Source organism: Macaca nemestrina, chromosome 7, assembly GCF_043159975.1.
Source record: "Macaca nemestrina isolate mMacNem1 chromosome 7, mMacNem.hap1, whole genome shotgun sequence".
Classification (NCBI taxonomy): domain Eukaryota; kingdom Metazoa; phylum Chordata; class Mammalia; order Primates; family Cercopithecidae; genus Macaca; species Macaca nemestrina.
The window spans coordinates 105587797-105613134 of record NC_092131.1 but is presented as its reverse complement, the minus strand read 5'-3'; the positions used below and the strand labels follow the sequence as shown (position 1 = coordinate 105613134).

Sequence of the window (25338 nt, the reverse complement as noted above, 5' to 3'; positions counted from 1 at the left end):
TAAATGGTGCTGGGATAACTGGCTAGCCATATATAGAAAGCTGAAACTGGATCCTTTCCTTATATCTTATACAAAAATTAATTCAAGATGGATTAAAGACTTAAATGTTAGACCTAAAACCATAAAAACCCAAAAAGAAAACCTAGGCAGTACCATTCAGGACATAGGCCTGGGCAATGACTTCATGACTAAAACACCAAAAGCAATGGCAACAAAAACCAAAATAGACAAATGAGATCTAATTAAACTAAAGAGCTTCTGCACAGCAAAAGAAACTAACATCAGAGTGAACAGGCAACCTACAGAATGGGAGAAAAATTTTGCAATCTACCCATTTGACAAAGGGCTAATCCAGAATCTGCAAAGAACTCAAACAAATTCACGAGAAAAAAACAACCCCATCAAAAAGTGGGCAAAGGATATGAACAGACACTTCTCAAAAGAAGACATTCATACAGCCAACAGACACATGAAAAAATGCTCATCATCACTGGTCATCAGAGAAATGCAAACCAAAACCACAATGAGATACCATCTCACACCAGTTAGAATGGTGATCATTAAAAAGTCAGGAAATAACAGATGCTAGAGAAGATGTGGAGAAATAGGAATGCTTTTACACTGTTGGTGGGAGTGTAAATTAGTTCAACCATTGTGGAAGACAGTGTGGTGATTCCTCAAGGATCTAGAACTAGAATTACCATTTGACCCAGCAATCCCATTACTGAGTATATACCCAAAGGATTATAAATCATGCTACTACAAAGACACATGCACACGTATGTTTGTTGCAGCACTATTCACAGCAGCAAAGACTTGGAACCAACCCAAAGGTCCATCAATGATAGACTGGATTAAGAAAATGTGGCACAGGGGCGGAGCAAGATGGCCGAATAGGAACAGCTCCAGTCTCCAACTCCCAGCGCGAGCGACACAGAAGACCGGTGATTTCTGCATTTTCAACTGAGGTACTGGGTTCATCTCACTGGGGAGTGCCGGACGATCGGTGCTGGTCAGCTGCTGCAGCCCGACCAGCGAGAGCTGAAGCAGGGCGAGGCATTGCCTCACCTGGGAAGCGCAAGGGGGAAGGGAATCCCTTTTCCTAGCCAGGGGAACTGAGACACACAACACCTGGAAAATCGGGTAACTCCCACCCCAATACTGCGCTTTAAGCAAACAGGCACACCAGGAGATCATATCCCACGCCTGGCCGGGAGGGTCCCACACCCACGGAGCCTCCCTCATTGCTAGCACAGCAGACTGTGATCTACCGGCAAGGCAGCAGCGAGGCTGGGGGAGGGGCGCCCGCCATTGCCGAGGCTTAAGTAGGTAAACATAGCCGCTGGGAAGCTCGAACTGGGTGGAGCTCACAGCAGCTCAAGGAAACCTGCCTGTCTCTGTAGACTCCACCTCTGGGGAGAGGGCACAACTATACAACAACAAAAGCAGCAGAAAACTCTGCAGACGCAAACGACTCTGTCTGACAGCTTTGAAGAGAGCAGTGGATCTCCCAACACGGAGGTTGAGATCTGAGAAGGGACAGACTCCCTGCTCAAGTGGGTCCCTGACCCCTGAGCAGCCTAACTGGGAGACATCCCCCACTAGGGGCAGTCTGATACCCCACACCTCACGGGGTGGAGTACACCCCTGAGAGGAAGCTTCCAAAGCAAGAATCAGACAGGTACACTCGCTGTTCAGAAATATTCTATCTTCTGCAGCCTCTGCTGCTGATACCCAGGCAAACAGGGTCTGGAGTGGACCTCAAGCAATCTCCAACAGACCTACAGCTGAGGGTCCTGACTGTTAGAAGGAAAACTATCAAACAGGAAGGACACCTACACCAAAACCCCATCAGTACATCACCATCATCAAAGACCAGAGGCAGATAAAACCACAAAGATGGGGAAAAAGCAGGGCAGAAAAGCTGGAAATTCAAAAAAGAAGAGCGCATCTCCCCCGGCAAAGGAGCGCAGCTCATCGCCAGCAACGGATCAAAGCTGGACGGAGAATGACTTTGACGAGATGAGAGAAGAAGGCTTCAGTCCATCAAATTTCTCAGAGCTAAAGGAGGAATTACATACCCAGCGCAAAGAAACTAAAAATCTTGAAAAAAAAGTGGAAGAATTGATGGCTAGAGTAATTAATGCAGAGAAGGTCCTAAACGAAATGAAAGAGATGAAAACCATGACACGAGAAATACGTGACAAATGCACAAGCTTCAGTAACCGACTCGATCAACTGGAAGAAAGAGTATCAGCGATTGAGGATCAAATGAATGAAATGAAGCGAGAAGAGAAACCAAAAGAAAAAAGAAGAAAAAGAAATGAACAAAGCCTGCAAGAAGTATGGGATTATGTAAAAAGACCAAATCTACGTCTGATTGGGGTGCCTGAAAGTGAGGGGGAAAATGGAACCAAGTTGGAAAACACTCTTCAGGATATCATCCAGGAGAACTTCCCCAACCTAGTAGGGCAGGCCAACATTCAAATCCAGGAAATACAGAGAACGCCACAAAGATACTCCTCGAGAAGAGCAACTCCAAGACACATAATTGCCAGATTCACCAAAGTTGAAATGAAGGAAAAAATCTTAAGGGCAGCCAGAGAGAAAGGTCGGGTTACCCACAAAGGGAAGCCCATCAGACTAACAGCAGATCTCTCGGCAGAAACTCTCCAAGCCAGAAGAGAGTGGGGGCCAATATTCAACATTCTTAAAGAAAAGAATTTTAAACCCAGAATTTCATATCCAGCCAAACTAAGTTTCATAAGTGAAGGAGAAATAAAATCCTTTACAGATAAGCAAATGCTTAGAGATTTTATCACCACTAGGCCTGCCTTACAAGAGATCCTGAAGGAAGCACTAAACATGGAAAGGAACAACCGGTACCAGCCATTGCAAAAACATGCCAAAATGTAAAGACCATCGAGGCTAGGAAGAAACTGCATCAACTAACGAGCAAAATAACCAGTTAATATCATAATGGCAGGATCAAGTTCACACATAACAATCTTAACCTTAAATGTAAATGGACTAAATGCGCCAATTAAAAGACACAGACTGGCAAACTGGATAAAGAGTCAAGACCCATCAGTCTGCTGTATTCAGGAGACCCATCTCACACGCAGAGACATACATAGGCTCAAAATAAAGGGATGGAGGAAGATTTACCAAGCAAATGGAGAACAAAAAAAAGCGGGGGTTGCAATACTAGTCTCTGATAAAACAGACTTTAAACCATCAAAGATCAAAAGAGACAAAGAAGGCCATTACATAATGGTAAAGGGATCAATTCAACAGGAAGAGCTAACTATCCTAAATCTATATGCACCCAATACAGGAGCACCCAGATTCATAAAGCAAGTCCTTAGAGACTTACAAAGAGACTTAGACTCCCATACAATAATAATGGGAGACTTCAACACTCCACTGTCAACATTAGACAGATCAACGAGACAGAAAGTTAACAAGGATATCCAGGAATTGAACTCATCTCTGCAGCAAGCAGACCTAATAGACATCTACAGAACTCTCCACCCCAAATCAACAGAATATACATTCTTCTCAGCACCACATCGTACTTACTCCAAAATTGACCACGTAATTGGAAGTAAAGCACTCCTCAGCAAATGTACAAGAACAGAAATTATAACAAACTGTCTCTCAGACCACAGTGCAATCAAACTAGAACTCAGGACTAAGAAACTCAATCAAAACTGCTCAACTACATGGAAACTGAACAACCTGCTCCTGAATGACTACTGGGTACATAACGAAATGAAGGCAGAAATAAAGATGTTCTTTGAAACCAATGAGAACAAAGATACAACATACCAGAATCTCTGGGACACATTTAAAGCAGTGTGTAGAGGGAAATTTATAGCACTAAATGCCCACAAGAGAAAGCAGGAAAGATCTAAAATTGACACTCTAACATCACAATTAAAAGAGTTAGAGAAGCAAGAGCAAACACATTCGAAAGCTAGCAGAAGGCAAGAAATAACTAAGATCAGAGCAGAACTGAAGGAGATAGAGACACAAAAAACTCTCCAAAAAATCAATGAATCTAGGAGTTGGTTTTTTGAAAAGATCAACAAAATTGACAGACCACTAGCCAGACTAATAAAGAAGAAAAGAGAGAAGAATCAAATCGACGCAATTAAAAATGATAAAGGGGATATCACCACTGACCCCACAGAAATACAAACTACCATCAGAGAATACTATAAACACCTCTACGCAAATAAACTGGAAAATCTAGAAGAAATGGATAATTTCCTGGACACTTACACTCTTCCAAGACTAAACCAGGAAGAAGTTGAATCCCTGAATAGACCAATAGTAGGCTCTGAAATTGAGGCAATAATTAATAGCCTACCAACCAAAAAAAGTCCAGGACCAGATGGATTCACAGCTGAATTCTACCAGAGGTACAAGGAGGAGTTGGTACCATTCCTTCTGAAACTATTCCAATCAATAGAAAAAGAGGGAATCCTCCCTAACTCATTTTATGAGGCCAACATCATTCTGATACCAAAGCCTGGCAGAGACACAACAAAAAAAGATAATTTTAGACCAATATCCCTGATGAACATCGATGCAAAAATCCTCAATAAAATACTGGCAAACCGGGTTCAGCAACACATCAAAAAGCTTATCCACCATGATCAAGTGGGCTTCATCCCTGGGATGCAAGGCTGGTTCAACATTCGCAAATCAATAAACATAATCCAGCATATAAACAGAACCAAAGACAAGAACCACATGATTATCTCAATTGATGCAGAAAAGGCTTTTGACAAAATTCAACAGCCCTTCATGCTAAAAACGCTCAATAAATTCGGTATTGATGGAACGTACCTCAAAATAATAAGAGCTATCTATGACAAACCCACAGCCAATATCATACTGAATGGGCAAAAATTGGAAAAATTCCCTTTGAAAACTGGCACAAGACAGGGATGCCCTCTCTCACCACTCCTATTCAACATAGTGTTGGAAGTTCTGGCTAGGGCAATTAGGCAAGAGAAAGAAATCAAGGGTATTCAGTTAGGAAAAGAAGAAGTCAAATTGTCCCTGTTTGCAGATGACATGATTGTATATTTAGAAAACCCCATTGTCTCAGCCCAAAATCTCCTTAAGCTGATAAGCAATTTCAGCAAAGTCTCAGGATACAAAATTAATGTGCAAAAATCACAAGCATTCTTATACACCAGTAACAGACAAACAGAGAGCCAAATCAGGAATGAACTTCCATTCACAATTGCTTCAAAGAGAATAAAATACCTAGGAATCCAACTTACAAGGGATGTAAAGGACCTCTTCAAGGAGAACTACAAACCACTGCTCAGTGAAATCAAAGAGGACACAAACAAATGGAAGAACATACCATGCTCATGGATAGGAAGAATCAATATCGTGAAAATGGCCATACTGCCCAAGGTCATTTATAGATTCAATGCCATCCCCATCAAGCTACCAACGAGTTTCTTCACAGAATTGGAAAAAACTGCGTTAAAGTTCATATGGAACCAAAAAAGAGCCCGCATCTCCAAGACAATCCTAAGTCAAAAGAACAAAGCTGGAGGCATCACACTACCTGACTTCAAACTATACTACAAAGCTACAGTAACCAAAACAGCATGGTACTGGTACCAAAACAGAGATATAGACCAATGGAACAGAACAGAGTCCTCAGAAATAATACCACACATCTACAGCCATCTGATCTTTGACAAACCTGAGAGAAACAAGAAATGGGGAAAGGATTCCCTATTTAATAAATGGTGCTGGGAAAATTGGCTAGCCATAAGTAGAAAGCTGAAACTGGATCCTTTCCTTACTCCTTATACGAAAATTAATTCAAGATGGATTAGAGACTTAAATGTTAGACCTAATACCATAAAAATCCTAGAGGAAAACCTAGGTAGTACCATTCAGGACATAGGCATGGGCAAAGACTTCATGTCTAAAACACCAAAAGCAACGGCAGCAAAAGCCAAAATTGACAAATGGGATCTCATTAAACTAAAGAGCTTCTGCACAGCAAAAGAAACTACCATCAGAGTGAACAGGCAACCTACAGAATGGGAGAAAATTTTTGCAATCTACTCATCTGACAAAGGGCTAATATCCAGAACCTACAAAGAACTCAAACAAATTTACAAGAAAAAAACAAACAACCCCATCAAAAACTGGGCAAAGGATATGAACAGACATTTCTCAAAAGAAGACATTCATACAGCCAACAGACACATGAAAAAATGCTCATCATCACTGGCCATTAGAGAAATGCAAATCAAAACCAGAATGAGATACCATCTCACACCAGTTAGAATGGCGATCATTAAAAAGTCAGGAAACAACAGGTGCTGGAGAGGATGTGGAGAAATAGGAACACTTTTACACTGTTGGTGGGATTGTAAACTAGTTCAACCATTATGGAAAACAGTATGGCGATTCCTCAAGGATCTAGAACTAGATGTACCATATGACCCAGCCATCCCACTACTGGGTATATACCCAAAGGATTATAAATTATGCTGCTATAAAGACACATGCACACGTATGTTTATTGCGGCACTATTCACAATAGCAAAGACTTGGAATCAACCCAAATGTCCATCAGTGACAGATTGGATTAAGAAAATGTGGCACATATACACCATGGAATACTATGCAGCCATCAAAAAGGATGAGTTTGTGTCCTTTGTAGGGACATGGATGCAGCTGGAAACCATCATTCTTAGCAAACTATCACAAGAACAGAAAACCAAACACTGCATGTTCTCACTCATAGGTGGGAACTGAACAATGAGATCACTCGGACTCAGGAAGGGGAACATCACACACCGGGGCCTATCATGGGGAGGGGGGAGGGGGGAGGGGGGAGGGATTGCATTGGGAGTTATACCTGATGTAAATGACGAGTTGATGGGTGCAGCACACCAACAAGGCACAAGTATACATATGTAACAAACCTGCACGTTATGCACATGTACCCTACAACTTAAAGTATAATAATAAAAAAAAAAAAAAAAAAAAAAAAAAGAAAATGTGGCACATACATACCATGGACTACTATGTAACCATAATAAAGGATGAGTTCGTATCCTTTGCAGGGACATGGATGAAGCTGGAGACCATCATTCTTATCAAATTGTCACAAGGACAGAAAACCAAACACCGCATGTTCTCACTTATAGGTGGGAATTGAACCATGAGATCACTTGGACACAGGGCAGGGAACATCACACACCAGGGCCTGTCAAGGGGTGGAGGACTGGGGGAGGGATAGCATTAGGAGAAATACCTAATGTAAATGACAGGTTGATGGGTGCAGCAAACCAACACGGTACACGTATACATATGTAACAAACCTGCACGTTGTGCACATGTACCCTAGAAATTAAAGTATTATAAAAATGAAACAAAGAAATATTAGAGGTGAAAATTTTATTTTCTTAAAAATGTGTTTTGACTTTTTATTATGAAAACTTTCTCTCATATAGAAAGATGGCCTCTTATATACATAAAACTTAGTTCTAACCATTGTTAACATTTTGCCATATTTTCTTCACCTATTTATTTTTATCTGAAATATTTTAAGAGAAATTGCAGGTAGCATTTTCTTCCTAAATCCTTTCAAGTGCATTTCTTTGAAAAGAGACATTTCCCTACATAATCACAATACCATTATTACAAACCTAATAAAATTAAAAATACATGCGTAATTTATATTCATTCCAATTTCTCCAAATGTTCCCAACTGTCTTTTATAGACATATTCAAAGCAAGATCCAATACAAGTTGACACATTACATTTGAATGTTATATCAAGAATTATATTAATATTAAATATTCTCAATTCTAGAATTGTCTTAAAGAAAAAACTTTATTCCCATTTGAACTGTGGTTAATGTATGAGGACAACCTAAATATAGGGGCTTGAGAGTTATTCAACCCGCAAGCTTCCACGTAAATATGTGTAGCCTGAATTAGCTCTTTTGATTCATTTGGTTCTAGTGGGGACATATTTAGCAGCATTTGTCACTAGGTTTGAAAAATGTCTTTGGCTATGATTATCCTCCTCCTTCACCATCTTCCCCTTCCTCCACTCCACACATTGTACAATCCAGAATCAATGTGAAGTGCAGCTAAGATAGATTGATTTGTGTTCTTAGATAAAAAGATTGGACGGAAGGCCCTGGAATTGGAAGCACTTGATGTGACATTGATTCTGGCCAGGAAGAACTTATCCCATGGCCAGAACCTCCTTCACTGTCTCTGGGCTCTGCGTGTGTTTGCCTCCAGTGGTAAGTGACTCTATTGTGGCTTTCGGGGATGGCTTCCAAACCAGGGCTGGGACACATGGAAACTGCGTGAGGGTCTGCTTGGAAGAAAAGCATGGGTGAGAGATTCACATGATGGTCCCAGCCAGATAAATAAAGGAGGCTGACAATCCAGAGGCTGTGGAGGTGAGAAGTTATTTCTTCATTTTATCCTTAGCCAGGTAGAGCTCTTGAGTCTGCTCCTAGAGATGGACTTCAATATTGTTTCTTCTTGACAGTCACACATTACAGCATTCTAGGCTTTTCTATGAGTACTACAAGGTAAAAAAGATATGACAGGAGAAGGGCAGACTTTATTTAGTCCTTGTCACATTGAAGTGTTGTATCTGGGTAGAATGACTCTCACATCACAGATCTCCCTACCATATTCCTGAAATTGCTCATTGATTACAACATCCCTTACGATTTAAAAAAACCTGTGATCCTTCTCAACAGGGTCCTCCAGGTAATTATTAGGAACATCATAGCTCAGCTGATACTTATTTGCTATCTCCTGATTTGATTTATTTCTAATTATCATAGTAATTTTGTTTTTAGACCCGTAATTTTATAGCTTAGAAGGAGAAACTTTAAAGAGCAAAGCAGGGCCAGGCACGGTGGCTCACGCCTGTAATCTCAGCACTTTGGGAGGATGAGGTGGGCAGATCGCTTAAGCCCAGGAGTTTGAGACCAGCTTGGTCTCTACTAAAAATACAAAAAATAGCTGGGTGTGGTGGCATGTGCCTATAGTTCCAGCTACTTGGAAGGCTGAGGTAGGAGAATCACTTGAACCCAGGAAGTCAAGGCTGCAGTGAGCAGTGATCATGCGCCTGCACTCCAGCCTGGGTGACCTTGTCTTAAAAAGAAAAAAAAAGGTGAACCAATTGCTTGAATTCATATAGATAAAAAGTCACGAGGGCGGAATTTCTAACTCCAGAACTCATGTTAATTCTATTCCATATGGAAACTTTTTACTAATACATTAGATCCTATATCTCCTATCTCATATGTAATGAGCATAGACTTTCATTTCTTCTTTCTGAGTTCCCTTCCTATGAAATGAAAGTGACAGTTATTTAAGGTTATATAGTCGATAGGGGAAAGAACGTGGGCTTAGAGCCAAAAAGACCTGAGTTTGACTGTGATTCTATTTCTTATGAGTCATGAAGCATGAGTACTTAACGTGTTGAATCTCAGTTTCATCCTTTACAAAATCATAGTAGTAATAATGATTACTATTACTCTGCTAGGGCTGCCTTAATGCCTTAACAAAATACCACAGTCTATGTGACTTAAACAAAATAAATGTATTTTCTCACTTTTTTTTTTTGAGATGAGGTCTCACTCTGTTGCCCAGGCACTGGTGTGACCTTGGCTCACTGCAATCTCTACCTCCCAGGTTCAGGTAATTCTCTTGTCTCAGCCTCCCGGGTAGCTGGGATCGCAGGGAGCTGCCATCATGGCTGGCTAGTTTTTGTATTTCAGTAGAGACAGGGTTTCACCATGTTGGTCAGGCTGGTGTTGAACTCCTAATCTCAGGTGATCCGCCCACCTCGGCCTCCCAAAGTACTGGGGTCACAGGCGTGAGCTACCGTGTGCTTTTTTTCTCACATTTTTGAAGGCTACAAATTGGAGCTTAAGATGTCGGTAGGTTTGGTTTCTACTGGCCCCTCTCTTTGGCTTCCAGATGACCGTCTGCTCCCTGTGTCCTCACATGGTCTTTCTTCTGTGCTTGGGCATCCTTGATGTTTCTTTGTGTGTTCAAATTCCCCCTTTTTATAAGGACATAAGTCCACATTAGACTAGGACCCACCTTAATGGCCTCATTTTTGAAGTAGTAGAATGAGTACAGATATGGGGAGTTAATAGGTGACTTTTTATTTCTAATTACCCCAAGAATGACTAAAATGCCTGATTTTTTTTTCTTTTGTTTCTTTTTCCTTTTTTTTTTTTTTTTTTGAGACAATCTCTCTCTGTTGTCCAGGCTAGAATGTAGTGGCACGATCTCGGCTCACTGCAGCCTGTCTCCTGGGTGCAAATGATTCTCGTGCCTTATAGCCTCCTGAGTAGCTGGGATTACAGGTGTTCACTACTACACTTGGCTAATTTTTGTATTTTTAGTAAAGACAGAGCCACGCTGGTCTTGAACTCCTGACCTCAGGTGATCCACCCACCTCAGCCTCCCAAAGTGCTGGGATTACAGGTGTGAGCCACTGTGCCCGGCCACAATAACTTGATTTTCATTGGTAAATTCTCTTAATAAACATGGAGGACTCATAAAAAGAAAGTCTTTCTGGGGGAATAACGGGATAGACGCTTGAATCCTTGTTCACAGATGGAGCCTCTACTCACCCATCTCCCATATATTGACCTGAAAACCAGAGAGCACTGGGGAAAGGCTGAGTAGATTTGTATACACCCAACTCTAATAAAGGAAAAGAGGAACTGTGGCTTTGTATAAAGGACAACTCTCATTAACGAATAGACAGAAGGTGTGCCACCCATGTTTGTAGTATGCCAGCAGACTGAAATGTGAAGCATTTCCTGGTTTCCTAAAGCATAAATAGGCTGAAAAACTTGCCTTCCTTAAATATAATGGTTATGGAGATATAGAAAAATTCCTTCAGCTGGAGTTCTGATAAGTCCTGGGATTTTCCTGTGGGTATGAGGAGGTGGCTATCTGATTCATCTTCTAAGCCTTTGTTGATTATACCAGCTCACTGTTCCATAAGGTATTTAAAAAAATCATACTGTTACTCTCTATACATCGACTTTACTGATGAGAGGCGAGCAGAGTTCAAGAAGCCTGTAGATTACTATCTTTTCCATGAATTATTAGCCACTGTTGAATGTTCCAGCAAAGCTTTCTAAACAGCTCCTATCTTCAGAAGGAGTTGGCTGGAACCCTAATGAGTCTGTGAGAGCCAATGAACCCTTCAGAAGTTCTCAGATGGCCAATGAGGATGTTTACAGAGCTGCCAGAGCTCTAACCTCGGACAGGCACCCACAAAGGTGAACTCAGTGAGGATTTCTTATTGTTATCTTCTTCCAATTTCAAGCCTAAAATCTTCCATGTTAGAATCAGTGCTTTTAAAATTAACTCTTCCCTTACTCAATACCAGAGTTTTTTTGAATTACTTGCCAAGAGTTTTCTCTAGTATGTTTTCCCAATTCGGAAGCAAGAGCTGAGTGAGTAGCCACGAGAGTGGAAGATTGATGGACCGGACTAGGATGCCAAATCTCTGAATTTTGATCCAGGCAATTACTTCATGTACTAGCCTCAGAAGGGACATATGCAGAGTGGATGTTCCAGGAACATGCACTCTGCAATAGCAAAGACATCAGTCGCAGTCCCTATCTGAAAGACTGTAGTGGGATGAGGAGTCTTCAGATTTCCATTTAGCTCCCTTTCCTGAGGGTTGGAGCAATTCAGTGTCAGCCACCCTTGTTTCCCTCTCTTTGCTTCTCTAAGATTTCTTGTTCCTACTTTTCTCAGATCAAGGCTAGCCTAAAGCACGAGGCATTCATAGGCCTTTGTCTTAAAAACACAAGTCCAATGGAGGAAAGACAGACAAGAGTCACACCTTAAAAGATAACCCTCTTTCCTTGCACCACTGAAAATTTTGTCCTCCTGCTTCCTGGCTCTATTTTGTGTCCTGTGGACTCCTGATTTTTTGACATGAGCAGAGCTCTACCTAAAGTGATCTAAGTGGAGTAGGGTCCTGGGAATATTGGAGAGAAGCTGGGGCATCCTTGGAGATAAGAGTAACATCCAAAAGTTGTATTTATCTAACCAGATACCTCTTTTGAGTTTCTTTCTATCATTCAGATCTATGGCAATGTTTTTATAACCACCCAGTTGGCCAAAAAGGCAAAAATTTCCCAGTCTAGTTACTGCTGGGCAGGAAGAACTGATTCTTCATTGACATTCTAGTTGGGGCATAGTCAAGTCATGACCTTAGTCATGTGGGAGACCCGAGTATGAAATTGTAGAGGAACGTGCAACCAGGGTAGAAAAGAAAGGGAGCTATCTTGTTTATCAGGTTGCCCCTTAAAGATTTAAAGGAGGTATTGAGCCTTAACTCATCCACTTGTGACCATAACTACTGTGCTTTTGTCTTTCTTAGTCTCCATGGGAGCCATGCTGGGAATTAACGGAGCCATGGAGCTGCTTTTCAAGGTTATTACTCCTTATACCCAAAAGCGCACCCAAACAATCAGGTACAGAGTGCTATGTAATACTTCTGCCCTTTTTGTAACAGACGGAGAGATGGAGATTGCCCCACATATATTTTCATGATGTTTCCAGCTCAGTTTAGTGATCATTTCTCCCTTGGAAATATGGTACCATGTCTTTATCCCTTCCCAGCTTACATCCCTCCACACCCATGAGTCATTTCCTCTAATTCTCATGATAACCCTGAATGGGTATATTATTATTCTCTTTTTCAGACGAGGAGGTTAAAATGTGTCGAGAGCCTTATCCAAGGTCACCGTGCTAGGAAATAGTAGAGTTGAGATTTGAATCCAGATCTTTCAGACTCAAAACCTCATGTTATTTTTGCCTGAAGCCCTCAGGTATATACATTTTACTCATAGCAACTCTACCATAAATAAATATAATCCTCAAAAGACATTTCAGAAATGACAGGGTCTCTAAAAAGACAGCCAGTTAAACTTCTGGCATGAGTTCTGGGCCTTATAATAGTCCATCATGGTCATGTGCTAGTCTTGAGATGTATTTTTATGATTGGAAAATGAAACTCAGCCTGTTCTCCCTGCCTCTGCTTGCTGGAGTGGAGTGAATCATCAAGTTAAAAAGGGAGATGGTTAGACATGAAGGCTTTAGAGATATTCGGGACCATTAAGATCCATCATTTATGGGAGTGACTCAGCGAGGACCTTGAAAGAATATTAGAAGAAATTCAGCCAATTTCCAAGATAGATGAGGTCATTTGGCGAGTAACATTTCCATGCCCAACCATGATATTTTCTGCATCCTAGCATCAATCTTAGGCTCATGTTCCACCTGATTATTTTTCTCTTGGGTCACTACAGTTATGCCATTATCATCCATTCTCACCTGCAGCTCTCTACACCAAGCATTTCCTAGAGTGAAATACATTATATCTCAGTGAAAAAAAAATCTCATCCAATAAGTTGAGAAATACTGGATTGAATACTGGTTTCTTTACTGTAAGACTTCTCAGAGTCTTTGTAAAGCCAACGCATATTGAGAATATCTGTTATTTAGTATACCCTGATCCAAAATTGATTTAGTCGGGGAACTGTCTTTTTTTCTTTTTTTTGAGATCACTTTTTTTAGGGGAAGGAGGGGGGGTCAGTGTTCTATGTCTCTCATTTTGGAAGCATCTTCTCTAGGGTGTGAATTTATTGCAAAGTGAAATTCAATTAAATTCTACTAAGAACCCTCATCTAGTAGGTAAAAAACTTCAAAATAAAAAACTCAGGGACCCAAAAATTTATTTTCTATAATTATACTTCACTCTGTTTTAAATTTACATTTATGCCAGATAACAAGAAATATAAACCAGTGTCTTATCAGGAATCTAACTCAAATTAGTGATTCTTTGGTTCATCCAGGGATTTCACTCTTCTCCCGCCGCTTCCTGAGGTATATCTGAGTTCTAAGAAGCCATGGCAGTGCCGGGGTGTTGATGGAAAAACACAGACTGTCCTCAATCATCTCATGTCCATTTGGACATATATATGAGTAGGATAGGTCTCATTTTTATCAATCTGTGCAGGCCTTTGCTGCTGACATCTGCAGTCTCAACATGTTCTTTGGTTACCAATCTATGAACTTTATCTTTCTGCCCTATTCACAAGGCTTCTTCTAATCTGATGCTATCATAATTCAGCTGTTCAGAAGGTCAGGAATATCTGGTTTCTTCCTTCAGATTATGTGAAAATCTCTGTGATGTCTGCTGGGCTCATCCACATGCGGGTCTCACTCAGTCTTCTCCTCTTTGCCACTTGGGTACCATGTTGTTTGGAAGGCTCCCCTAGGAAGCTCATCCCATATAACCATGGGTATCAAGGCACTAGGTCTCTCCTTTCTGGGGTGCTCAGAGCTTTTATTGTCTTCCTCATTCAGGCCAAGCTTGTGGGGTAGGGGCGAGAAATCAACAAAGCACAGAAACCTCCTCCTCAGAGACTCATGCTAGTTGCCATTTTTAATGCTTTCTTTTCCTCCTGCAAAGGGAGTTGAATTCAGGCACAGATCTGATCAAAGTGCCAGAGGCAAGTGGGAAAGTAACACCAGGGATTAATGGAGTGGGAGTAGGGTGCTTCCAATAACAAAAGGAGCCTTCCAGGGACCCCAGACATATTTCTACATGTCTGGTTTGTTCTGTAAATTTTGGGCAAAGTGGTTCCCCTTCTTCAGTCTAATGCCATATTAAAACCAAACCTCTGTAGGAAAGAGGCTTTTCCACTAACCGTTACAATACAGCTGTCATTGGCATGGTGTTTATTAGGTGCCCTGCACTGTGCTAAGCTCTGAGCATGCATTACCTCCTTTGAGCCTCTCATCTGCTCTGCAAGACAGGTGCTATTATTGCCCCCAATTTTACTGGAAAATAAATTGAAACTGAAAGAAGTTAAGTAACACACTGGGTTTTAGGTGGGAGAGCTGGGATTTAAACCCTGTCTAACAGATGAGCCTCAGCTCTTAAGCCACCACTGGCGTATCTTACACAGTCTATTGCAAGCATTTTATTTCTACAACCATCATATGTAAGACAATCATATGTAGTTAAAGTTTGCTTAAATTTCTTTTCCATCTAAATGGCTTATACCCGTGGAACAATTTGCTTAATGATAGAGCAGTTTTACTCCTCCGTCAAATGGCTATTTCCTCTCAAAGGCTAAATATCTATTCCCTCTGCTTTTGAATTATTTCCCAAAGCTACCTTGTTTTCTATCTTATCCTTACTCATCAACAGCAAGATAAGAACAAAGGTAATGAAATTGGAAGACCTGCTCTGTAAGCCTCCTTGTACCAGATTCCTTGGCAAGTCATTTAACTTTTCTTAACTAAACTTTGACATTTCTTAAAGCATGAATGTCAAGTCTTACCTCCTAGGTTTATCATGGGCAATAAAAAATAATGTGTAAAGACATTGTGCGCTTTGACATGCTATGACATTGTTAATCATTATTAGTACAAATACTGTGGGATATCTGGTTGTCTGCTGCAGATCAGACAGCAGAAGCTAGGGAAGAGTCTGGAGATGAGAACTTCCTGCCAATTTCCATCTTTCACAAAGTCGATCCTACGAATGGTAACTAAGACATACCCAGATGAATTCTACTCAAGCCATTTGGATGACAGAACCTGTGGGCTCAAGGGGGGTCTTGCAGGGAAGGGATGAAATAGCATGTCAAGGGACATGGATAGCTCTACTACGTATCATCCTCCAAATGCTAGCATGCTATGGGAGAGTTATTCCGGGATGTCTTTGTGGGAGCAGATGCCCAGTGTTGTGTCACAATGACTCCTCCCTCCTGTGGAGATTAAACCTGCCCTACTTCTCTAGCATGAACCTAAAATTAGATGTGCAGCTGTCCTCCAATGAAGCCCTGTCTCCAGATAGTACGCAGGGCAAGATTTACAACAGAAGCTCCAACCACATACCTGCTAGAGAGAAGGGACATGAAGAGCAATGTCACTAACCCTCTGTGGCCTTGTGCCAGCCCTCGCCCCAAGGCAGGCAGCTATTTCAGGCCTCCTCCACTTCCCAAATACCCCCCATGCTGCACACACTTGTGTCGACTTGTGCCTACTTCCTTCCTTTGGCTCCTCATGAGTCTCATGCTAGTGGGAGCAGTTATGGTCAGACTTAGGCTGCTACGATAGCCCTCTAGTTGGTCTCCCTTCACTTCAAAGCCATCAGAAATTTGCCTCAGCTTCCCTTTCCAGACTGGTTTCTCATCCCTGCTCTCATCTCTCTTTCCAGCCAACTATCCCTGAGTGTGGCATTCCCTCTTCTTCCCCACGTCTCTCCCTTCCTCTGGAATGCCATGCTGCCTTGTGCAGTGGTAGAAGTCCTACCCAGTCTCCAGACTTCACTGGATGCCACCTGCTCCATTTCACCAGAGAAAAGGAATCTATTCTCCTCAACCTTTGGACGTGCATTCTATTGAACCCTGTACTATGTTGGCCTGGGTGTCTTTTCTCCTCTCTAAATTCTGTATTTCCTAAAGTAGAAATCAAATTATATCTATCTTGTTATTTTCCATTCCTCCTAGCCCAGTGCCTAGATGATAATAGGCTCTTAATTAAATTCAAACGAGACCGAGCATGGTGGCTCACGTCTGTAATCCTAGTGCTTTGGGAGGTCAAGGCGGGAGGATCGCTTGAGGCCAGGAGTTTGAGACCAACCTGGGCAACATAGGTAGACCCTGTCTCTACAAGAAATTAGTTGGGTGTGGTGGTGCACACCTGTAGTCCTAGCTACTCAGGAGGCTGAGTTGGGAGAATTGCTTGAGCCCAGGAGTTTGGGGCTATAGTGAGTCATGACTATGCCACTGCACACCAGCCTGGGGGACAAATTGAGATCCTGTCTTATAAATAAATAAATAAATACATAAATAAATAAATAAATAAATAAAGACTGGGCATGGTGGCTCATGCCTGTAATCCCCGCACTTTGGGAGGCTGAGGTGGGTGGATCACCTAAGGTCAGGAGTTTGAGACTGGCCTGGCCAATGTGATGAAACCTTATCTCTACTAAAAATCCAAAAATTAGCTGGGCATGGTGGTGGGCGCCTGTAATCCCAGCTACCTGGGAGGTTGAGGCAGGAGAATCACTTGAACCCAGGAGGTAGAGGTTATAGTGAGCCAAGATCGTGCCACTGCACTCCAGCCTGTGAGACAGAGTGAGATTCTGTCTCAAAAAGAATGAATAAAATTAAAATAAATAAATACATTGAAAAGAAATACTTTAATAGAAAAATTATTGGTGAATGCCCTATGTAGTAATGAATGAAAGCCTGAATGTACTGAGTAGGTGCTATGCTAGGCACTTCATATTTGTTACCTTTTTCCCCCGATTGCAGGCTGGCTGCACATGCGGGGTTCTGCCCCATCCAAACATGTGTGAAACATCAGTTGGCACACCTCCCAAGGGCTCTACTGCATGAGGGAGTGAGGTGACTTCTGGGAGAGAACTCACTCTGAGAGACTGAGAAGCAGCAGCCACTGGCTTGAAAGGGAGCAGAGTTACTCTCACTGGAGGGAAGAAAAAAGTTCAGAGTCTTTTCTATTATTTAGAGTTGTCTGGGGGAATCGACAGAGATTGGGGAAGGGAAAGATCTGAATTGGAGGGGCGTGTGGGGACAGCATTCACATTAAAACTTTGCCATCTATTTGAAATAGGCTTCCAGTGTTTGGTCTGTTAGTGAACTCAGCTGGGGCTTAAACATTTCTGGGGGTGCTTTTTATAGAAGTAGGGAGGAGGAAATGACACTGGGCCAGAGTGTGCTACCTCTTGCTCGTTTGTTCCACTGTGGACAAGCTTGTTTATCTGCACTAAAGCTGTCTTTGAGCTGTCCAGACTCACTAAGTAGGGAAATTTATTGAGGCAAAGACAGATGACTTGTCTGCAACTGACTCATCTTGTGACCTTAGGAAAGCTTCTGATTACTCCACGTCTCAACACTTTCTTCTGGAGGCTGTCCCTTTGTGCCCTCATTCCCAGGACAGGCCTGAGGGTTTTGATAATGATAAGGACCACTTCCACTGGCCACGCACTTGACCTTTTCCAAAGCACAGCCACATCCCCTCTGATCCTGTTGTATTCTCACAGTGTAATATTGAACCTAACCTTTGAAGCTGGGTTATCAGATGTTATCATCAGTGTGTCTCCTAGGATTTTAGACTCTGCTGGCTTGCCTTGCTTCATAAATATCATAGGCAATTGGAAATGGGTTGGATCTTCCTAGCAGAGGCCAGGTCTTGAAGCCCATTGTATTCTCTGACCATTGCTCCACACTTCGAGAAAGAGGACTCGGGGCTGCCCATAGGCTGGGATGGCTCCCTCACCCCTCACCTTCACTTTCTCTGGAGCTACCCCAAGGACACAGGAAGTCAGGAAGTGTGTTGCTCAAGACCACACTGGTCTCACCCTCACAGAGGATAACATCTTTAATATCCCCACCTTCTTAATGCCCTCCCAGGTTTTCAGCAGGAAGGTCATGCTATGATACATCTCTTCACCTTCAGGGTCAGTCTCATGCTATGAGATTGTGGAGGTCAGAGTACCTGAGCTTAAACACCTTGGCAACGGGAGGAGATGGATATGTTTGGTCTTCAAGCCAGCTTCATAAGCAAATTCTTCACCTTAGTCTCCTGTTGGCTGTCCTAGTAACTCCTTGTGCTTGGAATAGTGTTAGGTGATATTCTCCCTTCAAAGGACCAATCTTCCAGGGCCTCCCTGGCCTTAGAATTCTGCCTGAGTGCAGGATTACTGGGCATTGCTTTATTGGCAGCCCTTTCTGGTGATTTCATCTTCAATTTATGAGCTAGAAAAAATATCCTGCTTCTCCTCTCCCTGCCCCCAAATCACTCACTGCCTTTGCCCAAAGCCAGGTCTTCTGGGCTTTCTCCAACCATCACACCATTCCACTTTATCTGATCATAGTAGCTGATAGATGAGTGAGACTCAGCTAGAGCTAATGGATTCCATGAGATCATGAGTGATTGGGTGACTCAGTTACTTTTCACTGAGGCAATGGGAATCCAAGTTACAAGAAACAGTGATTTTTTCTGCTTCTTAAAATAGTTACTAAATTCCCTCTGGGTTTTCATTCCCTCCCAGCCCCACCTGAGGGCTTTGTGACTCTACATTAAACATTAGAGTCTGTGGTCTCCAGGGCATGGTCTCACAGTGGGGCTTCACTCTATGTCTCAGCACTTCCTGCTTGTTCCTTGTCTCCAGAGCACTCTAATTCAAATACCTTGGAACAGGAGCAAAAAAATTCCACCCCAGCCTCAAAAGCGCTGATATTGGGGGCGTGCACCATGAGCTCAACTTACTAACAGAGTGATTATTGCATCTGCAACCTAACTCCAAGCATGTAGCTGATGGGGAATGAATAGTTTCCTACATGAATTAAGCCTTGGCAACTAGATTTATAGGGTTAAAGCCCTGTCATCTTCTTAAGAAGCCACTGAGCTCTTCCAGATTAGGGCAAGCCATAGACATTCAAGTTGTAGGATCTAAAGTTTGAAGGTCTTAAGGGACCTTCTTATCATCTCCTTCATCTTAAAATGAGGTCACTGAAACCCAGAGAGGCCGAACCAAGCCTTCTACCCTAACTTCAAGGCACCATTTATTACTCCAAGACACTTTTCCGCATATTACAAAACAAACATGCCTTGAATTAGGACTTTTATTTGACAACATTCTATGTGCCTGTCTCAATGTTAAGTGCTGGAGAAATGTTGCTTGGGGACCTCAAGTTGCTGACAGCCTGTGCCAACAAGAATGACGTAGTGTGGGAGGAAGGCCTTGCATTCTGACCCAGTCTTGGGCTTCTGAAATGACCAGCTCCCTATCCTGTGGAAATGTCTTTATAATGCCTTTCTCAGAAATGCCCAGAGCTGAGCAGACAGGGCCTCTGCTTTGGGCTCTGGGCCTCAGGTGACCCTATACTTTGGAGAGTCTTCCTTGAAATGTCTCAAGTATTCTTTTGGTGCTTGAGAAGGGCTTGGTCTGGCAGTGCCATCCAGGGGGGCTTAGTCCTTGTTTCTCCCCTTTGGGGTGTTCTCTAATACCCTGTCACCTGGGTGGTGAACCAGATTCCTTCAGGAGGAGGAGCTTAGGAACTCATCATGCATGTAGGTTGTCCTGGTTGAGGTGTGTTGGACTGGTGAGCAGACCTTTGCCTTTGCTGGTTCTGTATTTATTCCTGAGGATGACATGCTGGACAGTGAGAAGGGTGCTTGATATGTTGATATTGGATGGATCAAATAACTTACACAGACGGGCCTCCAAAAACAAAACAAAACAAAACAAACCTCCCTTGGTCCTTCATATCCTGGGGAGGCGTTACTTGCACCACTTTCCCCTGATGAGGGTTCTCTACAGAAATTGCATTTCCATCTTTATCTGCTGAAGCTTTATCTGCTGAAGCTTGTACTGCTCACACTTCTCCATAGATTTCCCTCAATTTTCCCTCTAGAGACTAGAAGCAGGCTCTTAGGAACTTTCACTTGTCATAGAAGTTAATCTTCTAGCCCAGCCTGACTCAGCAAGGAACTTATGCAAATAAATTTGTATTTTCCTGTAAATCACACCTTCCTCACAACATTGTAACCACCTACAAATATGGAGGAAAAGGAGTTTGAGGAACTGGGGGGAGGTACAGAAAGACAGAAAGACTCTTATCAGGAGGGACTCTTGTTGTTTCACCTTTTACTTTGAGGGAACTACTATTTCTTTTTTTCTTTTCTTTTAGTTTCTTTCTTTTTTCTTTTTTTGTTTTGAGATGAAGTCTCATTCTGTCACCCAGGCTGGAGTGCAGTGGTATGATCCTGGCTTGCTGTAACTTCTGCCTCTCGGGTTCAAGCAATTGTCCTGCCTCAGCCTCCTAAGTAGCTGGGATTACAGATGCGCGCCACCATGTCTGGCTAATTTTTATATTTTTAGTAGAGATAGGATTTCACCATATTGCCCAGGCTGGTCTTGAACTCCTGACCTCAGGCAGTCTGCCTGCCTCAGCCTCCCAAAGTGCTGGGATTACAGGTGTGAGCCACCGTGCCTGGCCCAGGAACTGATATTTCTAATAGAATTCTAAATTCTTCAGGGACCGATTCCACACTCAGGCACCACAAATTATAAAGCAGATGGGGGAAGAAAACACACTCTGGTTTTCCTGTGAGGTTGTGAGTGGGTGCAGTGTCTGGAGATGTGCTTGTTTAGCAGAGACAAGCCAACTCAGTTGACTGAGAAGGAAAGGGTCAAAAGGAGGCCATCACACAGATGTATAGCCATGGAAAGCTAGCTGCTTTTAAAAGTTTAGGCAGAGATTGCACAATGAGGACAGATTGAAAGCTTTCTAAGTTCAATTATAGTGCTATTTTAATATTAGATCTCTATGTGATCATTAGTCATCTTCAACAAAGCTAATGAGAAAAATGACTAGAGAACAATAAATGGTTATTTAAAAGGAGTGAATTAGTATAAATCAGGTCTGAGTTTCTTTCACATGGTGCACCATAGGTATTCGATAAATGCCAGTTGAATGAATGAACACTGTTGTTTTGGTTTGCCTGAGTTGCACTCTTTTAACTATCCATTGATTCATTCAGTAGTATTGTGGGGCTTTTAGTATTGTCAGAGATTTGTGGGCTTGAGTTGAAAAGACACAGTCCTTGCCCTCAAGGAACTTGTAGATACATGTGCACATTAGCATGTAAACAAATAAGATAAATGTGATCATGGGGGGATATTTAAGAGGGAGAATTTCAGTCTGCTCAGGAATTAGCAAGGAGGAACTCACTGAGAGGGCAGATTTCGATTTGAAATAGGGAAGGAATTTCTGGATGTTAATTTTATAAGAGCACCACCTTCTAGACAGAGGCAGAAGCAACAGCAAAGACAAAAAAGCATGAAAACAATGAGTCATATGTATCAAGACAAAAAAAACCCTATAAAAATCACTTTGAAATGTGAACTAAATTTATGTGCAAAAATATCAATCACAGTGTTATTTATAATTGGAAATAATATAACCTGAAAAAGCTCAATAATAGGAAATGCTTGGTAAAAGTGATATATTTCCACATTATATTATGAAGCAACACATAAAAATAGGTTAGGAATGATATTTGTTGTGGGAAGCAGCTTATGATAAAATATTGGCTAGAAAAAGTAAGTCTCAAAGTTCAGAATGATATAATCTACATTCCCAGCAGCATATGAATGTCCATTTAATTGAATCCTCACCAGCAATAAATATTAACATTTTTCTAAATTTTTATTACTTTGATTTGTGAGATTGCTGTCTTGATCTAAATTGCATTTCTCTGATTATTGGATAGTTGGATATTTTTATGAGTTTCTCTGTTTTTATTTCCTCTTTGAGAATTACATATTCCTATTCTTCTATTGTCTACTAAGATATTAGAGTGTTTCCACCTTAAAAAAAAGAACTAGAGATGAAATATATAAACCAATGTTGATGGACATTAGGCAATGAAGGGTCTTGATTCCTGAGAGATAAGTTCTTAAATTCCCCCAGCTCATTGTCTTAGAGAGCTTCTAGGTTGCAGTGCAGGGACAGTGAACCCACTAGCAGCCCAGCAGACTCCCTGAGTTAAAGAAGCAGTTGGGAGACAGAGCTGAAGGTCTGGAGAAACCAAGGTGCATAACATTTGTAGGACAGAGTACTAGAAAGAGAGCTGCACAGAAGGAGAACTCTGGAGATCTGCAGGGATTACCCTCAGGTATTTAGCTGGATATGCAAACGTGCTTATAGGGAAATTAGACAAAGCCAAGGAAAGACCACCTGAAGGAAATGGAGGGAACGATATCTGACACACACACAGGACTGGAAATAGTACTTGGTTCTGAAAGACAGACTGGAAGACCTCATGACTCATGGGACATTGGATAAAGTATACAGGATTTTGCCTCAGTAGTGAGGAATAAAGTCATCCCTCGATATTCATAGAGGATATGTTACAAGACCTCTTGTAGATACCAAAATCTGTGGAGGCCCAAGTCCTTCAAATAAAATATTGCAATAGTTACATATAATCTATGCACATCCTCCTGTATGCTTTTAAATCTTTAAATTACTTATAATACCTACCAATGTAAATGCTATGTAAATAAGTTGTTAGACTCTATTGTTTAGGGAATAATGATAAGGAAAAATCTGTTCATATTCAGCAAAGATGCAATTTTAAAAAATATATTTGATCCACAGTTGGTTGAATCCATGTGTGGGGAATCCATGAATACAAAGAGTTTACTATTGTTACCTCTAGACTGAGCGTTAGCTCTAGACCAGGGCTCTAGTCCTGTCAAACAAATATTAAAAGCAAGACCTGGAATCGTAAAACTAGTTCCAAGTAAATTAGCTGCATTCCAAGTCAAAGCCTCAGATATTTATTGGAACACAAAAATATTCACTAAATGAGGTAGAAGTCACAATGTGGAGAATCCAAGAAGAAATTATCAGGCATGCAAAGGAACAGGAAAGTACTATCCATGATGAGGAGATAATTTATTCAATCAAAACCAGAACTGAGATAGATGTTATAATTATTAGGCAAGAACATTAAAGAGCTCTTCTAACTCTGTTTCACATGTTCAAAAATTAAGTAATGACATAGAAGATACAAGAAAAACCCAAATTGAACCTCTAGAGATGAAATCTACAGTGTGTAAGAGATAAACACACTGGATTGAATTAAGGAAAATTAGATGTGGCAGAAGAGAGATAAGCTTAAAAATGCAGAAACAGCACATTTCCAAAATGAAACACACAGAAGAGATTTAAGAAGAAGAGAGCACTAGTGAACTATGGGACAACTTCAAGCAGCCCAATACATATAATTTGAGCCACTGGGGAGAGGAGAGATAGGTAGGGACAGAAAAAAATATCTGAGGAAATAAAGGCTTAAATCTCTGAAATACAAAAAAATGATAGGGACACAGGAAACCATGTACATAAGAAACATGAAAGAAACAACTCCAAGGAAAATCATAAACTTCTCAAAACCAGCCAGGTGTGGTGGCTCACGTCTGTAATCCCTGCACTTTGGGAGGATGAGGTGGGCAGATTGCCTGAGCTCAGGAGTTCGAGACCACCCTGGGCAACATCTCTATTAAAAATACAAAACTTAGCTGGGCGTGGTGGCTCATGCCTGCAATCCCAGCTACTCAGGAGGCTGAGGCAGGAGAATTGCTTGAACCAGGTGGATGAATGTTGCAGTGAGCCGAGATGACACCACTGCACTCCAGCCTGGGCGACTGAGCGAGACTGTCTCCACAAAAATAAAAACAAACAAACAAAAAACTTCTCAAAACCAATGACAAAAAAAAAAAAAAAAAAAAAGAAAGTCTTGAAAGCACCCAGGAAAGGAAAAAAGATGCATTATATACACAGAAACAAAAATAAGAATCTAACAGATTTCTCATTGGAAACAATGCAAGTGAAAAAACAATGGTGCAGCATCTTTAAAGTGTGGAATTCTGTGCTCAATGAAAATAGCTTTTAAAACTACTGATGAAATAAAGACTTTTCAGACATACAAAAACTAGAAGACATTATCAACAGCAGGCTGTCATGCCAAGAAATATTAAAAGAAAACTTCAGGCAGAAGGAAAATGATACAGGTGGAAAGATATATCTATTCAAAAGACCAAGGAGCACTAGAAATGGTAACATGAGTAAATATGTTTGACTTTAGATTATTATTTTAGTCTCTTTAAAAATAGCTAAGTATTTAAATAAAGGTAATCACAGTGTAGTCTGGAATTTATATTTTTTGTAAAGTTAAAATATATGACAACAAGAGCATGAAGATCAAGAAGAGAGAAATGAAAGTATTCTATTATAATTGTCTTACGTATTAAATGGTACATTAACAATTAAAGATAGACTGTGATAATTTGAAAATGTATACTAAAGCAACCACTAAAACAGTTAAGTAAAAAGTTATGACTAATAAATTGACAAGACGGTAAATTGTTATAAAAACATTCAATTCATCCACAAGAAGGCAGGAAAAGAGGAGAAGGTGGTTAAGGAACAGGTGTCACAAATAGACAAAAAATTAACAAGAATGTAGACTTAAACCTAACCATACCAATAAGATGTCAATGTTGCATACTCTATGTAAAGGCAAATATATAATCATATTGATAAACCAGTGACTCAATTGTGCTGTATATAAGAACCACAATTCACAGTTGCAAAAATATAGAACCAGCCCAAATGCCCACCATTCAACAAGTGGATAAAGAAATTG

The 25338-nt window shown here is 41.2% G+C and overlaps 1 protein-coding gene across 8 annotated transcripts in view; it reads left to right on the top strand.

Annotated features, from left to right (window-relative positions):
• LOC105488361 (AGBL carboxypeptidase 1) overlaps window positions 1-25338 on the top strand; it is a 958121-nt gene that overhangs the window by 73998 nt on the left and 858785 nt on the right. For all 8 annotated transcript variants that reach the window (XM_071100734.1, XM_071100736.1, XM_071100735.1 and 5 more), the window contains exons 4-5: window positions 8181-8312; window positions 12455-12548. In XM_071100734.1, coding sequence (XP_070956835.1) covers window positions 8181-8312; window positions 12455-12548 — 226 coding nt within the window. The remainder of the gene's footprint in view (window positions 1-8180; window positions 8313-12454; window positions 12549-25338) is intronic.